The sequence below is a fragment of the Podarcis bocagei genome, assembly GCF_964188305.1.
Source record: "Podarcis bocagei genome assembly, chromosome: Z".
In the NCBI taxonomy this organism is placed as follows: Eukaryota; Metazoa; Chordata; class Lepidosauria; order Squamata; family Lacertidae; genus Podarcis; species Podarcis bocagei.
The window spans coordinates 50,114,142-50,129,111 of NC_138140.1; the positions used below are offsets into that span (position 1 = coordinate 50,114,142).

At 47.7% G+C, this 14,970-nt stretch overlaps 1 protein-coding gene across 1 annotated transcript; it reads right to left on the reverse strand.

Moving 5' to 3' along the window:
• Positions 1-1,090: 1,090 nt before the first annotated feature.
• Positions 1,091-9,753, reverse strand: SNX12 (sorting nexin 12). Its single transcript, XM_081179996.1, has 4 exons — positions 9,465-9,753; positions 4,327-4,422; positions 4,012-4,136; positions 1,091-2,859 (listed from the first exon to the last, which is right to left on the reverse strand). Exons 1-4 carry the CDS (start codon positions 9,627-9,629, stop codon positions 2,757-2,759), a joined length of 489 nt encoding a protein of 162 aa, XP_081036122.1. The 5' UTR covers positions 9,630-9,753; the 3' UTR covers positions 1,091-2,756.
• Between the last annotated feature and the right edge of the window lie 5,217 nt (positions 9,754-14,970).

A 14,970-nucleotide genomic window follows, 5' to 3' on the forward strand; every position in this document is an offset into this window, starting at 1 on the left:
CAGCTTAGCCTGCTTCACAGGGTAGTTGTGAGGATACAACCAGGGGGAACCATGTTCATCTCCTTAAGCTCCTTGGACAAATGGCAGAATGCAAAAAAGTAGAGGCCATGCACACAGTATACCTTTAAGGCACATTTTAAACACATTCCCTCCCTCAAATAATTCTGGGTACTGTAATTCACCACTGCTGGAATTATTAATTCCCAGCAACCCTTAACAAGCTGCAGTGCCCAGAATTCTTTGAGGGTGGAAGTGTACTCTGAATGTATTTTAAAGGTACAGTGTGCATGCAAGCCAAAGTGTGTTGCAATGCCTGCTGAAGGAGCTGAGAGAAAAGTGCTAGGAAATCTATGCAAAGCTTGGAAGAAATGTGGGGAAATGGCTGCAGTGTCCATGGATCTAGGCTTGGCTGCAGCAGAGACTAGCCCAGCTGGGCAAATGGGTAACTGCCCCACCAACTTCAGACAGTGCCCCGTCCACCACCCACCCAGCCTTTTTACTTGTCACTAGCCCATGGGGTGCTGCTGTCAGCTCCCTTCATCTTACTCTCAGGTTACATACACACTATATCTTTAAAGCAAATTCTTTCCCCCAAAGAATTATAGGCACTGTAGTTTAGTGTTAAAATTCCTAGCAACACCTAGCCAAATGCAGTGCCCAGAATACTATGTTGAGATTTCTGCACTGCAAGGGGTTGGACTAGATGACCCTCAAGATCCCTTCCAACTCTACAATTCTATGATTCTAAAAGAATGTCATTTAAAGCCAGTGTGGTGCAGAGGCAACAACCCAGAAGACCACGGCTTAATGTTGCCCTTGTAGAACTCAGCATGGAGGATGGGGGACAAACTAGTACCACTTGCCTTTGCCTGTTGCTCCTGCTGGTCTCTCTGCCTTGTGCTGGCTGTGAGTCCCAAGAGGCACCAGAGACTACTGCCTGAGAAGACCCAAGTGTAAATAAACAATAAATCCTCAGACTCAATCATCACACAAATGACACGTTTGACATGTAAGAGAGTAATGACTCCTTTCCAAAGCTTTACCCAAAAGTACTTAGAAAAGCCGGTGACTGATAGAGGACACAGACATATTGGCTTCACAGTGGTTTAATATGAACAAGTCTTGGACATTACATAAAACAGTAAACTGAAGACATAGTTTGCTGAATTACAAGCCCCACATCAGTATGGATATGTATGTGTGTGTGTCTATAAATATAGACACACACACAAAAACACACACATACAGCAGCAAGAGCCTCTGATCTCCAGACTTGTGCACCAAATGAAGGAAGGAATTTGAAGAACTCATAGCTAATGCAGATCCACGAGGCAGCAGCAGGCCGCTTCCAACAGGAATGTTAGCACCTCTCCAGCAGCAGATGAGAGTGGTCCGTGCAGTGACAGTTTCTGCATAGCCATTGCATTGGGAGCCCAGAGAAGAGTTTTCTGCTATCCAGTTACCCCATAGGTGGGTGGTGTATATCCACAACCTCTTGCCTGAAACATGCAGAATTGTATATACCAGTTCTTTCTCCCCTCCAAGACACACTTGTACTGCTCACTCCAAATAGTGCAAACTTCAGAACAGGGAACTTTGTGATTACGGTCACTTTATTACTTAGGTTGATACGACTCTCTCCCTGCCCCCACCTCTTGCAGGCCAGAGTTTTGGAGGGATCACAAAGTTTCTTGTTCAGGTCAAACAAAGAGGCTGTACAGATACCATGGTCAAGACCTCCCAACAGATTAAATATTAAACAAACAGTAGGGAACTTTGCACCATAACCCCAAATGGACACAGACAAGAGGCCAGATGAAGCTATCCACTGAACACAGAAGCGGCATGCGAAACATCCCTTAGTTTAGGTTCCACGTGCTCCATCTTTAAACTTGCCAAGGTGCAATCCTCAGAGAAAACACTGCTCTACAGGTTTCACCATCAAAAGCCAGCCACCAAACCTTTCCTGCCCAGTCCTCAACATGAACCCTGCTTCTGAGACGCCACTGTTTGCTTTGCCCATGCATTCTCAAGAAGCCATTCTGCTACCAGAAGTTGTGGCTCCCAAAGGGTGCCTTGTTCTTTGGGTTGCAAGTCTGCCTCTAACTCTACAAAGCCCAAAGGTTATTGGGGTAGGATTAGCAGCTAAAACCTCAAGGCATACTGAAGGGGTCACTTGAAGTCCCTCAGAAGGCCTTTCTGCTCAATAAAGGGAGCTTCCAAACTGCTTTTGGTCTACAGTACCCTCCTAGCAAGCTAAGGGGAAAACATTTTTTGCTTCCCACTTTTAATCATTCTGGGGTGATGGGCACAGATGCTAACAAAAAAAACCTGAAACATCTCTGCAGTAGCCAAGAAAAGGAGCCTCAGTACCATGACTTCCCTAGGAAACCTGTGGCAAGGAGCACACTTACACATGCTGGATAATCCTCCATATTCTTACACAAAGGAAGAAAAGCAGCTCTGATGTACGCTGCAATACCTTACACTAGTCTCCAGTTCATTTTCAGCAAGCTTTACCTATCCACCAATAGGCACAAGCTCTTCCCAGGTTCTCACCTTTTTATGCAGAGACCAAAGACCAACAGAACCCAACGCTGCTGCCTAACAAGGGGTGGGATGGGGTGGGATGGCGTGGTGGGCACACTAGACAAGTGAGGAGGTTTAAAGAGAAAAAAGCTGGTTCGGAAGAGGGGCAGTGTAAAAATAAATGTCATTTTTGCATGGGGAGAGAAAATGGAGAATGCCAGACTCCTCTACTGACGGACTTTCCCTGGGATGTAATTTCTATCGATAGTCTCCTCCTGCAGGAACATGTGTAAGCAGCGCTCGTTCTGTGCCAGCGGGTGTCCAGCAATTCTGCCAAGAACAAGAAGAAGTGTTAGATTAGCAATCAGCTACCCAATTCTGTACAAGGCAAGGAAAGATCATATTGTGCAACAGCAGCACACACAAGCACCCAGGACACTTGCAGCATTGTCCATCTATTTTGGCTGGCCTCTGTTATTTTCATTTGCCACCAATCCCATCTCTCCAGTCTTTGGAGGCACTCAGCACCCCCAGCATGCATCCTCCCCAAGAAACAGGCCCAGGAGGGCTTTTCATCTCTGAATTTGTACAGGGATATAGAAGGTTGTGCTTCTAAAGTTCAGCATCCAGAGACAACTGCCAGATTCTGTGTATGAAGTGTAGTTTCCTTGACAACTGGATTGTAGACCCTTCAGTTTTGTCTGTGCTACAAACATTTTGGTTTTGTATCAGAATAGCCATCATGTCTCTCTTTCCCCACAAGCAGATTTTCAGAACTGTAGTCTGATAAGTTTGTGTGATAGGGCTCATCCTAGTAGTTTACCAGGCAGAAATGGCCCAGCTGCTGAATCACGGCTGTATGTGGTTTAGGAAGTGGGCATGGCTCCCTACTTCCTCCCTGAAAGAAGCAGCTGGAGAGTGGTGGAGCCTTATTACAAGGGGTTGGGAGAAAGTCAGATAATGGGAAGATATAAGTTGATAGTCTCTGGCTAGTAACTGTTTCTGTCATGACTATAAATTTAAAAAATAATAATTTAACAATAAACCAGCTTTCTCATTTTAGCATTTCTAACAGACTTGAGGCAGCATAACTGCAGGCTCTTCACCACTTAAGGCAGCTTTTGCCAACCCAGTGCCCTCCAGATGTTCTGGACAAAAACTTGCATCAGCCCTGGCCATCACAGCCACACTCCCAGCAGGCCCAGCATCCTACAGCCCTGCTGGCTGGGACAGATGGTAAATTGTAGTATAAAACATCTGAAGAGCATTAAGTTGCTGCAGAGTATCATAAAAGCACTCTTTAGAGAACTACAGTTCTTAGGATACCACATGAAGAGAAGACCAATGGTAAGCTTAAGATGATGCCTAGAGTTACTGGCAACCACGATATGCAATCTAGTCACTACACTGTGCAATGACACATCCTCCTCTCCCAGAGTCTTTCACTTCCCGAAGTATTGAAGACCCAGGTGTCACTCTTACTTGTTTATGAACTGTTCTAAGCCCTGTCTTCTTTCTTCTATGAAGGACTCCTCAAAGATGCCCTCATCTCCTCGGAAAGGAAGCTGGCGCTTCAAGGCTTTGCCAGGCAGTGGAGGCACTACAATCTAGAAACATTGAGAGCATAACTTAAGAGGGGAGCAGAACCACTCTCCTTCTGCTGCTTGATCTGTTAGGGTCACCACTAGATCCAACAGGGAAGAGTAGGAGAGCTCTCTGCCACAGGAATGAAGAAGAAAGTTATCTATTGATCTATTTATTATGCATACAGAGTGGATGTTCATTTCCTGTACCCACCTTACTGTCACGCTCTAGCTCATTTTTCAGCCATTCAAAGTCACTATACCGTCGCCTCACACAGGACTCTTTCAGTTTGAAGATCGGCAGATTTGTCTGAAAGGAGGCAAGATAAAATTCTAATTGACAACTGCTTTATTATTATTGATTTATGAATCATTCCCCATTAGGCATACCAAAGCAATTTGCAATATAACAAAAACTTATGCAAAACACAAAACAATGTGCAATTGTTTTAACTAACAGTTTAATGTAACAACTGCAGATACATAAAATCAATTCAAATCAAATACAGTGGTACCTCGGGTTAAGTACTTAATTCGTTCTGGAGGTCTGTACTTAACCTGAAACTGTTCTTAACCTGAAGCAAAACTTTAGCTAATGGGGCCTCCTGCTGCTGCTGTGCCACCGGAACACAATTTCTGTTCTTATCCTGAAGCAAAGTTCTTAACCTGAAGAACTATTTCTGGGTTAGCGGAGTGTGTAACCTGAAGCGTATGTAACCAGAGGTACCACTGTACAGGTATCAACTGAGATAGACATTATAATAATAATTTATAATAATTTATTTATACCCAGCCCATCTGGCTGGGTTTACCCAGCCACTCTGGGTGGCTCCCAATCGAATATTAAAAACACAATACAGCATTAACAGGTATCTTTTAAAAGTAGGATAGTTGCTTATTTCCTGGATGGGAGGGCGTTCCACAGGGCAGACGTCACTACTGAGAAGGCCCTCTGCCTGGTTCCCTGTAACCTTACTTCTCCAGTGAGGGAACCACCAGAAGGCCCTCAGTGCTGGATCTTAGTGTCCGGGCTGAATGATCAGGGTGGAGACGCTCCTTCAGGTGTACAGGACCGAGGCCGTTTAGCACCAACACTTTGAATTATCCTCGGAAACGTACCGGGAACTAATGCAGGTCTCTCAGTACTGGTGTTATATGGTCCCGGCGGCCACTCCCAGTCATCAGTCTAGCTCCCGCATTCTGGATTAATTGCAGTTTCCAAGTCACCTTCAAAGGTAGCCCCACATAGAGCGCATTGCAGCAGTCCAAGCGGGAGATAACTAGAGCATGCACCACTCTGGCGAGACAGTCTGTGTACCAGATGGGGCTGGTAGACCTGGATACAGAATTGACCTGCGCCTCCATGGACAGCTGTGAGTCTAGAATGACTCCCAGGCTGCACACCTGGTCCTTCAGGGGCACAGTTACCCCATTCAGGAACAGGGAGTCCCCCACACCTGCCTGCCCCCTATCCCCCCAAAACAGTACTTCTGTCTTGACAGGATTCAAACTCAATCTGTTAGCTGCCATCCATCCTCCAACTGCCTCCAGGCACTCACACAGGACCTTCACCGCCTTCACTGGTTCTGATTTAAAAGAGAGGTAGAGCTGGGTATCATCTACATACTGATGAACACCCAGCCCAAACCCCCGATAATCCTTCCCAGCGGCTTCATATAGATATTAAAAATCATGGAGGAGAGGACGGAACCCTGAGGCACAAGTGAGAGCCCAGGGGTCTGAACACATCCCCCAACACCACTTTCTGGATACGGCCCAGGAGAAAGGAGCGGAACCACTGTATAACAGTGCCCCCAGCTCCCAGCCCCTCCTGACGGTCCAGAAGGATGTCATGGTCGATGGTATCAAAGGCCGCTGAGAGATCCAGCAGAACTAGAAAACAGCTCTCACTTTTGTTCCTAGCCCGCCAGAGATCATTGATCAGCACGACCAAGACAGTTTCAGTCCCATGGTGAGGCTTGAATCCCGATTGGAAGGGATCCAAATGGTCTTAATCCTCCAGGCATGCTTGGAGTTGTTCAGCAACCACCCGCTCAACCACCTTGCCCAAGAATGGAAGATTTGAGACTGGGCGATAGTTGACCATGTTGGCTGGGTCTAAAGGTGTTTTTTAAAGAAGCAGTTTAATGACCGCCTCTTTCAGGGGGCCAGGGAAGGCTCCCTTGGAGAGGGAAGCATTCACCACCCCGCAGAGCCCATCACCTAGTCCTTCCCGGCTTGCTTTTATTAGCCAGGATGGGCAAAGATCAAGGAGACAGGTGGTTGGTTTCACTCGTCCAAGCAGCCTGTCCACATCCTCGGAGGTAACAGATTGGAATTGATCCCATATAACATGACTAGACAGGACTCCAGCACTCTTCCACCCTAACCCTGCTCCCACAGTGAAGTCTACCTTCTTCCGAATCTGAGTGACTTTATCTGCAAAAACTTTGCAAAAGCATTGCAGGAGATCTTGGGGTCCCTACCCGGCCCCGGTGATGAAGGTGGTTCCGATAGATTGCTAAGCACCTGAAATAGTCTCCTGTTGCTGTTGCTGTTTTCTGCAGATGCAATAGAGGCGGTGAAGAAGGTCCTCTTCGCCGTCGCCATCGCCACTTGGTAGGCTCAAGGTTGAGCTCTAACCCTAAGCTACTTAGAAGGCTTGCTGCAAGAGGAATACTTCTAGCAGGTGAAAAGCAACAGAGAAAACACCAGTCCAACATGCAACTAGAGGGAGTTTTAAAAGGGTAGGTACTACCACAGCTTAGACCCAATTCTAACATTGTGTGGAATAGACCTCCTGATAGAACTATATCTGCAGGATGCTCTCTCACATGGGACAGTGATTGGTTGGGTATGTATGTTGGGATGATACAATCTTTTAGTAATCTTGATCCCAAACTGTAGAACTTTCTATACTATAACTAGCATCACGAAACTAGCCCAACTTGCAGTCTAACTGCAATTATTTCAGCAACAATATAATAAAATGGCAATATTTCGGCCCACTGAGCGTCAAGCCACTGCATTCTGCACAAGCTACAGCTTTCAGTTCGGCCTAAAGGGCACCGCCACGTAGAGCACATTGCAGTAATCTACTCTTCAGTAGCAGTTCAAAAGCACAAAGTGCAAGTAGATAAATAGGTACCGTTCCGGTGGGAAGGTAAACGGCATTTCTGTGCACTGCTCTGGTTTGCCAGAAGCGGCTTAGTCATGCTGGCCACATAACCCGGAAGCTGTACACCGGCTCCCTCGGCCAATAAAGCGAGATGAGCGCCGCAACCCCAGAGTTGTCCGTGACTGGACCTAATGGTCAGGGGTCCCTTTACCTTTACTCTTCAGAAGCAACTGCTTCAGCTAGGTAGCAGGCACTATTATAGTGCAGTGGCACAATTGCTTTAATGGCAAGGCCCAGGACAACCACTTCTAGATACTCACCCCTTCTAGCTATTCTACAATACAGCAAAATCCTGCCCCTTGCAGACTCAAAAATCCTTTCCACTAGTCAAGAGGGTGTTTCAAGAGCTCCTTTCTAGGGAAGGAACTTAAAATGCAACTAATTGCCTGAGAAGGACATGTAGGTCACAAATACCCATTCTGCAGAATTGTCATCTGTTCCATACCAGTAACTAAAATTACTTTTGTTATGCTGAGTTGACTGGTCCCCCCTATTCCAATCCAACTAGTATTTTATATTGTAAGATCCTAAGGGCAGCAACAAATGCTTTGCTAATCTCACTGTAAAGGGATGAAGAACCTGTGGCCCTCCCAGGTGTTTGTTGGACCCCATTATCCCTGACCATGGCCATGCTGGCTGGGATTGATAGAAGTTGGAGTGCAGCAACATATGGGGGTCCATAGGTTCCACACCATGATGTAGGCTACTGTATTGTTGTTGGCCTCTGTCTGTCTCGAGAGACAATAGAAGAGTGCATCATCGGGGGTAAATCACGGGGAGAGTTACAGCGCCTGCTGTGGCTGCAGAGACTGATAAGGGAGAGACATGTTTTGTTGCAGCTGGGGCAGATGAGGGCATGTGGTTTCACTCTTACAGATGCACCCTTGTGTTTCTTTTCTCTGCATATGTAATGTTATAGTTGCAATCCATTACATCAGTGGTTCCCAACTGGTGGTCTGTGTGATCCACCCAGGGGTTACGTAGCACCATTCACATATTAAAAACTACCATAGAGGTATCAAAATTTACAAAGGCAGGAGGTCAATGGCTTGGCTTTTGAGCCCCTGCTTTACCTGATTACCAGGGAGCAAGTTTCCCTGAACTCAGTGTGGCTTCTCAGCACATATCTAGGAATGCACATAAAATAAAGGCATAGGGAGGGGAAAGGTGGGGAAAGCATTAACCCCCCACACCGCTCAGTCTCTGCTTAAGTTGATTCTTCTCCAAGGCTGCCCCACACAGCCACAATTGGGATCCATGGTGACATCAGGCAGGTGTGCACCAAGGATGCACCAGATACTACCCCAAATCAAAAAAGAAACCAAGCCTGTGCTAAAGGCTTAGCTGAGAGATCAGCAACCTTATCAAAGGATGGGCCAGTCAGAGGATGGGCCAGAGCATGTGTGCATGCGCGCTCTTCCGGGTCAGAGGAGCGCCCGTGCGCACACGCTATTTTTCAACGCTCCTCTGATCCAGAAGTGCGCCGGAAATAGTGTGTGTGCACGTGCACAGGCACTTCTTCATCCTGCACGCATGTGCACACACTATTTTCGGCACACATCTGGGTTGGAGGAGTGCCTGTGCACATTCGCACAGGTGCCATCAACCCGGATGTCGATCCCCACGGTGCGCCGGTAAGAGCGGGGGGTGCCAGGGGTCGCCATGTGCCAGTTAGACAAGCCTTGTGGGCTGCTACCGGCCCATGGGCCTTAGGTTGCCGACCCCTGGCTTAGCAGATTCACGCCGACTTACAAGCCCATTCACTACTTGCAACATTCTGTGAGGCGGGATCAGCTTGAGCAAGCCCATGTGTGCTTTGTAACAGAGTGGGCAGCCTCTCCCAACCCAGGGCCACCTCTTTATCCACAGAACGATCTAACCACTATGCCGCACCACCCCTTTATACTGCACCTACCCCATGGCCTCCATGTAACTATAACATTCCTGCCTATCCTGCTTACAGGAACAGGGTAATTAGAAAAAAATATAAATGATTTTTTTACATGAATTGAAATGAGGGTCGGAATCCCCCCCCTCAAATAAGGCAGGTATTGGGCGTGGCACGAGGGCGCCCTATTCCGTTCCCTCCCACTGACACCCCGCCCACTAGAAGACCCCCCCCGAGGCCCCGCCCCCTCCTCCCTCACCCCGCCCTCGCCCCCTCCCTTACGCACCCTCATGCGGAGCTCGTAGCTGGTGTATCTGGCCCGCCCGACGCCCACGGTCTGCGGGTTGAAGATGTCGATCTCCAGGAAGTTGCTGGGCGGCCCGTAGGCGTCCGTCAGGTCCTGCGGCTTCGAGTTGAGGCGCCGCGTGTCGGCCACGGCCGCCTCGGACATAGCGGAGAGGGACGGAGGGGAGATTCTGGTGGTCAGAGCCGCCTCAGCGGAACGCGCCCTGCCGCCGCTGCCGCCAGCTTCTCCTCACAGCCGCGGCGCCGCAATACCATGGCGCCGCCCCGGAACCTGCGTGGGGAGGCGCCGCGCCGTGCCCGCCCTGCATAACTCCGGTGGGGATTCATGTTCCGGGGCCCGCCTCCTCCCTCTGACAAGCCGCGCCAGCCCCGCAACGCGCATAAGCAATAACGGGCACATTAGTTAAGCCGCGGAGTTTATGAGTTATCTTCGGCGCGTGGCTGCGCGCTACCGAGCCCTGGAACCTGTATGGCGCAGCAGTGGTCAGTTTATGGTGCGGGGCCGCCGCTAGGTGTCCTACTCCGAGCTCTGCGCCGTGAAGTGCCTTGCATAACTGGCAGAATCATCCATGGCGCGGGGAGGCTCCTGGGCGCTGCATCCCTGCGCATGCGGCGCTGGCGCTGCTGGTGGAACCGGTGGGGAACGTTTTGTTGTTAGCCCCCGGTTCGATCACAGTTATTATTATTATGCATTTTAACTTGTATTAACGCCCCCAAACCCGCTACGGATGAACTCAAAGTGCCTCGCAGTCCGAAATCCATAACACAAACAAACGTTACAAAACGCTGCGCGACTGCAAATGTATCAGCAGCACATATATGAATAAAACAAAACAGGTTACAGTGGCAGCAGGTCTTTCTTATGTTTTTATCACCGCTCTTCATTAGATTTACAGTATTTATTGCAGATGGTGACAGAAGTCACAAAATTAAAACACGCCTGCTTCTTGGGAGAAAAGCAATGACAAAGCTAGACAGCATATTAAAAAGTAGAGACATCACCTTGCCAACAAAGGTCCGTATAGTAAAAGCTATGGTTTTCCCAGTAGTGATGTATGGAAGTGAGAGCTGGACCATAAAGAAGACTGATCACCGAAGAATTGATGCTTTTGAATTATAGTGCTGGAGGAGACTCTTGAGAGTCCCATGGACTGCAAGAAGATCAAACCTATCCATTCTTAAGGAAATCAGCCCAGAGTGCTCACTGGAAGGACAGGTCCTGAAGCTGATGCTCCAATACTTTGGCCACCTCATGAGAAGAGAAGACTCCCTGGAAAAGACCCTGATGGACTTCCGGGTTAGCGCCTCCGGCAATGGCGGATTTCCTCTGACCAGGAGGAATCCGCTTCGTGGAAATTAGGGTCTGGACCGCCACGGCGAGGTGGAGACCCACTAAAAACCACAGGCGGGAGAAGCCTGCAGACGTGGGATTCGGCTGGCACCTTTTGTGCCTCCCCTACTCGCGTGGAAACCCGGTTTCAGGGATCCGGAGTGACGTGGGGTGAGCGGCGCGGTGCTTCGAATCGACTGCTCTTTTCACAGAGTGAAGCCGCATTGCTGTTGCTGGAGAGCGCTGACTTTTTCCTGTGGACAATTGGACTCTAAACAAGTACCCGTGAGTAGAATGGAAAATTGGACTATGAAACATCTTAATTTGGCACCGAAGTGGGAAGGTCTAAACAGGAAGTCCGCCTTCCGCTTTTGTAAATAGATTGAAGCATAGACATTGCAAGCTAAAGTCTGGAAAGTCGTTTGTAAAGGACTAAATTTCCATCAGTTAAAACTACCAACCCCCCCTAGGAAGCAGGAGAAGAGGGGGGAAATCTTAGATTGTTTAAACCTGCAGGAGAGAGAGTAAGGAAAGATAAATTTCCACCGTCTTGAACCTGGGAACAGGGTGTCAGAGACAGACGCTTTGGGGAAGTTCATTGATTGTGAATAAAACGTTTTTTGAAAGATAGTTAAAAAAGAGAAACATATTGATTCCAATGTTTCCTTCATTTAAAAGGAACAAAATATCTGAAAAACGAAAGTAATTTTGTTGCGGGATCTGCTTTCAAAAAGACGGATACAAACAGAAATTGTTTCCTCCAGAGGGAGCTTGTGAAACTGTTGCTGGAGTCGATCTGGGGAATTCTACAGCTGTAGAGATTAAAGATCGTGGGAACCAGACATTGACCTTGAACAAGAATGTGCCCAGAAGAAGCCTTAGTGCTTGCTTTTTGCAATACAAGCGCTTTACTGGAACAGCTACATGAGAAGATGTTTAAAAATTCATTTAGAGAATTATTGTAAAATTAATGAGTGTTAGAAAAAATGCTGGAATGAAACTATTTGGCTTTAGTAGAAATGCTATAAGGAATTATGTATAAATAAGTTTTAAGCTTTAGGGCTTTTTATGGTAAGATAAGGTTAAAATAAATTAAGGTAATTTAATGACAGAATATAGTGAAAGATGGAAAGGATTTGCTGAGATAATTAATAAGTAGAATACAAAAAAGGGAGGTGTGGGGAGGTCGATGAAACAAGTTAACGAAAGATTTGGGGATATTGGATTTGTTTTAATGGTTGGACAGTGTTCTCGAAGCTACAAACATGAATCTGACCAAACTGCGGGAGGCCTGGTGTGCTCTGGTTCATGGGGTCAGACACAACTAAATGACTAAATAACAAAAAAAAAATATTTGTGATACATTGTTATCCAAATATTTTTCAATAAAAACAGCATATCACAGTGCAAGAAGCATTCAGTAGCTGTAGCTTGGTATAGCATGTGATTTGTGCAGAAGGCCCCAGGTTCAGTCCTCCACATCTTCAGGGAAGGTAGCTTATGTCCCCTGACTGTAACACTGGAAAGTTTGCACTAGTCAGTATATAGACAGTGTTGAGCCAGATGGGCCTGTGGGCTGACTCTGTATGTGGCAGTTTCTTATGTTATTAGCTCAGTGGTGAAGTGCTTGTTTCACATGCAGAAGGCCCCAGAGTCAATGCCCAAAACCTCCAGGTAAGGTTGGGAATGTCCCCAGCCAGATACCCTGGAGAGATGTGTAGACAGTACCCAGTAAACAAGGTTGGGCTATTTTCATAAGGGATGCATAATGGGCTTTTCCTGTATTTGTATGAGAATATAATTTGTATTAGAAGGTCATGATCCCACACACCATCCAAAAATTGTAAGATTGCGGGATCCCCAAAGGGGTGCTCTGCGGTGACCTGGCTTCAGGCACCAGGCCCATTGGTAGACCAATTCTGTGTTACAAAGATGTCTGCAAACATGAAGGCTGGCAACATCAACTCTGCTATGTGGGAATCGCTTGCAGATGACCACAGTGCTTGGAGACAGGCTATGTAACCATAGCAGTGACCAAAGAATGAATGACCTCTGGGAGAAGTGCAGAAACACCATGATGCATCTGCAGTAACACAATTGGATCCCTTCATCTGCCCCAGCTGCAACAAAACATGTCTCTCCCATGCCAGTCTCTACAACCACAGCAGGCGCTGCAACCTTCCAACAATTTGACTTCAGCCCCAAAAGCACACTCCTCCATTGTCTCCCGAGGCAGATGGATGCTCACAATTAGAATGAAATAATTACACTGGCTAGTGTGCACACTAGATTTCAAACTTTCTATAGTTTTGGCTTTCTGTGGTGTTCTATATAATTTGCAAGTGACACAACAACTGGGGGGTGGAGGTGAAAGAGCTTTAATGTTAAAAGTACGAAATTTGCAGCCAGAAGATGTGGCTCCACAGATGAGAAGTTGCCAGTGGAAAGGCCTTCTCCTTTGTCACCATCTTCTGAGCCTCCCTCGAAGGAGGGACCTGGAGAAGGGCTTAGATGAAGATCTAAGTGGCCAGAAGCTTTCATTTTGGGAGAGACATTCCAGGAGATATTGGGGTCCTGAGCCACAAAGATCTGTGCAAACACAAAATGGACACAGATTAGCTATCGAAGCAGTGTTGTGCAGTATACTTCTGATTACCAGTTGCTGGGAATCACAAACAGGGAGAATGCTCTTGTGCTCAAGCCCCATTTGAGTAATTTCTGGGGCAGCTCCCCACATGAACCCACCTGGACCCTACTTTCATCATCAGAGGCCTTTCTCCTTGTACCCCCCCTAGGGAAAGGTGGTGTGTGCCAACACAAGAAAGGTATTTTCAGCAGGTGAATCAGCAGTCTTTAGGACATTCTGAATCTTAGAACACTCTAGGAATTGTATCACAGTGAGGGGGAAAGGGGCCTCCTAACAACTTTAATCACTCTTAAGGAAACTACCCTTCCCAGGATCTTTTGGGGGAAGGCATGACTGTTTAAAGTCCAGGCACTGAGTTCCAGCTCCGAGAGCCTTCTGGCAGATCCCTCACTGGGAGAAGTGAAGTTACAGGGAACCAGCAGAGGGCATTCTTGGTAGTAGTTGTCAAGGAGATAACCATATGTCTTCTTGAAGACACATGAAAGCAGCCCTGCTCCAACCAACTGAGCTATCCAGGTTCATACAGAAGTTTTTGATGTTTTATTGTGTTTTTGTATTTTGCTGGAGGCCACCCACAGTGGCTCAGGGAACCTAGTCAGATGGGTGGGATATAAATAATAACATTATTATTAAACTGGTATGATGCTGGTTTAAAATGTACACTTCAGGTGCCCCTTCCCCTCTTCAGCCAGTTTCATGGCTGAAGATCTGACCTTTGCTCACCTTGCACCGCAGGCAGCATCTGTCCTGAGTTCCTCCAACCGAGGAAGCTCATCCTCTCCAGAGACAAGCTGAATCTTGCAGCATCTTCTCAACTTGAGCGAAGCTTGCCTCCCCGCCCTCGGCCCCCCCAAGCAGTTTTATTCACATGTGAAAAACTGCAAATGTATTTTTCAATTTCTAAATGTCTATCTCATATGGAGAGAGAAAAACCACACGCAGAGACTTTGTGTAGAATAGTAGTAAGTACACACACACAAGCGAGAGAATTTGTGTAGGTTTAATCGATTAATAAATCAGTTGGCTAGCTGTCGTCTAATCAATCATTGAAGACGCCTTTAATCTGGCTGCATCATCCACGCGCGGGAGGGGGGCGATTAGACAGAACAGCCCCGGCAGAGCTTCGCCGTGGCGGGCAAAGGGGGGAGTAGCAACCGCTGGACACACCAGCCAAAGGAGTGGGAGCGCAGCGCCGCCTAGCACGGCGCACTTGTTTTGGATGAAGCGGATTGGTTGGTTGCTTATGTAACGCCGGCACGGTGGGGCGGGGGGGGAGGAGGAGGGAGACAGGGGGTAAGCTAGAAGCTGGAACTCTGGGGTTTGTAGTCCACATGATCTCCCTCCTTCCTCGAAAGAAAGTCTCGCGCTTGGCCTGACGGGAAACCGCGTCCAGCTTCGAGACGCTTCCCCCCGCCCGCTGTCGCTTGGGGGACTACGGCTCCCAAGGTGCACCGCGTGCGCACGCGCGGGCTCATTTCCAACTCCCCCGCCCCTCTCCCCGTCTGTGAT